Here is a 2,512-nt window from a genome sequence, read left to right as displayed (position 1 = left end):
AGGTGGAGATGTCAACACCTGGGAGCTGCTGCATCCAACGATCCATAACAATGAGATCGGACCATTGGATGCAGCTGCTGCCAAGTGTCAACATCTCCACCTAGCACTACCGCACTTTAGGAATTGGAGAGGATAATAATCCACGGGGTTTCTTTGTAAAAGGAGGAGAAATGTCTTCACATCCATATGAGTGGCCCACTAATCTCATGGTCATGTTGCATTCTGATATTCAGAGATAGAGCTGGGCCCACAAGAAGTCTAAAATCAAAGATTTGGTATTGCTACAACTTTGGATGAATCCAGAATAGAATCGGTCCAGTCAATCCAGAATAGAATCGGTTGGTCCAAATTTAGATCCTGATTCCTTGTTTTAAAATCAACTGAAGGGGGTATATATGTCAATTTAAAAAGGAACAACGACATTTGTCATTTGATTACTAAACTTGTGCATGTGTGTGCGCTGACGGTGTACACTGCACTCTTGGAAGTGGACCAACTGAGTTGACATTTTTATAACAGAACTTATATCGGCCATCATGTCGTCCAATCTGGAACCGGCAGAGGCAAAGCTGACACCGGTGAGCAAGTCATGGTTGGTGATCTTTGGATCAAGGTAGGCTGGGACTGAATCCTTAATCCCTAGACTGGAAACGATCATGTCTGTAACGAGCTTTCCATTAGTGAAACGGCCAGTAGGGATACCACCTTGGAAGTCATGACCGTATGGAAGGTGATCACCATGCATTAGAGTTGTCAATCCATCGTTATTCCCTGGATCTAAAGTTGAATCACCAAAAGCAAACACAACAGTAATCTTGTGATTATTTGCTTCTTGTTCAGAAACCACAAGAAGAGAGAAAGAGGAAACAAGAAGAGTGAAGATGAGGAAGAAGTAGAACATTATGGCACGTCCCTTCTCCATTGTCGAGCACGCACCAGAACTGAACTGCACTGAACTATATCTGATCAATATATCTTCTTATAATATAATACTAATAATGGCTATACCATGTATTGACTCTATCTATATATAGGGTTTGATTTGATTGAAAGAGTTTAATTTGTTGACTAATATTAAGATAAGAGTCCCTCTTCAAACAAAGATCAATCTAACGTACTTAGTGTAATTTACCAACTCTAGTTAGAGTTGGTGTTGGAGTGGGAGTATATATATGGGTTTACTATGGACGGAAGGTTGTGATTCGATGAGTTCATAGTTACAGTTCATGTAGAACGCTGATAAGATGCCACTTGTCCTTCCAACAAAGAGTTTCATCCACTATTATCTTATTTTTTAAGGTTTTTTAAGAAACCAAGTTGAAAAGGAAGTTAATTGGAAGAAGGAGATATATTAACGATTAAAAATTTGTAGTTTCGTTCAACTAACCAACCACTCACTTTCTCTCTCTCTCTCTCTCTCTCTCTTGGTAAAATCTCAGTTTCATATTGACTACTATTATTTGTTGTATAATATGACTAGGAATCTTAGAACTATAGGTTACACGTGTCTAGTGAATGGTTGAGATTGACTATGCTTATAATAATTAAGGATGTAAACCGATCGAATTCCATGAAATAGTGGCATTATCATATTCGTATCCATTATATTTGGAAGGATCCGGATAATATCCTATTAGTTTTCAGATAGATTTGGATAATTTCCAGATAATGAATTTTTAAATTCGGATTCTCCTAAATGGATATGCACATGGATCGAATACGAATCTTCGACTATCCTTTGACATTTTTATCGTTTTGTAGATGAGGGGTTAGGGTTGAGACTTGAGAATTCAACCTAGGGGTGTAAATTTGGCCCTATCAGCCCAAGCTTGCCTTGGCCCACCCTTAGCCCGAACAGGGCCTGGGCTGGATTTTTCAACCTTGAGGGCGGGTTAGGGTTGAAATTTTTAGGCCCTGGGTTAGGGTTGGGTTGGGCCAGGGTTGAGCTAAGAGGACTCAAGGTTAGGCTAGGGTTTTAAAAAATCCGTCCCATGTTTCACCCCTATTTCACTGGTGGTACAAAAACCAAGGGCAAAAAAGTAATTAATAAAAATAAGGTCGAAATTGTATCGATATTAGTATTGATGGCAATCAATGTGGGTCCCAATACATGTACATTTATGTATGTTAGGTGATGACATGTGTCCTTTTTTCCTTCTATAAATGTCCCTTGATACTCCTTTAGTTCAACCGGCAAGCCTCCAACCAACCGAGCTAATAGCTATTGACAATAACATCACCACCTTAGATAAAAATCTTTTGATTTAAGGGAGGGAAAATTATCCTCTCCAATTCCTTAAAGTGTGGTAGTACTGCAATGCTAGGTGGAGATGTCAACACCTGGTAGCTGCTGCATCCAACGATCCATAACAATGAGATCAGACCATTGGATGCGACATCTGCTAGGTGTCAACATCTCCACCTAGCACTGCCGCACTTTAGGATATCGAGAGGATAATAATCCAGGGGGTTTCTTTATAAAAGGAGGAGAAATGTCTTCACATCCATATGA

The 2,512-nt window shown here is 39.6% G+C and overlaps 1 protein-coding gene across 1 annotated transcript; it reads right to left on the bottom strand.

Annotated features, from left to right (window-relative positions):
- Nucleotides 1–403: 403 nt before the first annotated feature.
- On the bottom strand, nt 404–922 carry LOC122668628 (GDSL esterase/lipase At5g45960-like). Its single transcript, XM_043865166.1, has one exon. The coding sequence runs from the start codon at nt 920–922 to the stop codon at nt 404–406; it is 519 nt and encodes a 172-aa protein (XP_043721101.1).
- Between the last annotated feature and the right edge of the window lie 1,590 nt (nt 923–2,512).

Source organism: Telopea speciosissima, chromosome 7, assembly GCF_018873765.1.
Source record: "Telopea speciosissima isolate NSW1024214 ecotype Mountain lineage chromosome 7, Tspe_v1, whole genome shotgun sequence".
Lineage (NCBI taxonomy): Eukaryota > Viridiplantae > Streptophyta > Magnoliopsida > Proteales > Proteaceae > Telopea > Telopea speciosissima.
Note: the sequence above shows the minus strand (reverse complement) of the source record. Positions and strands in the feature narration are given on the sequence as shown.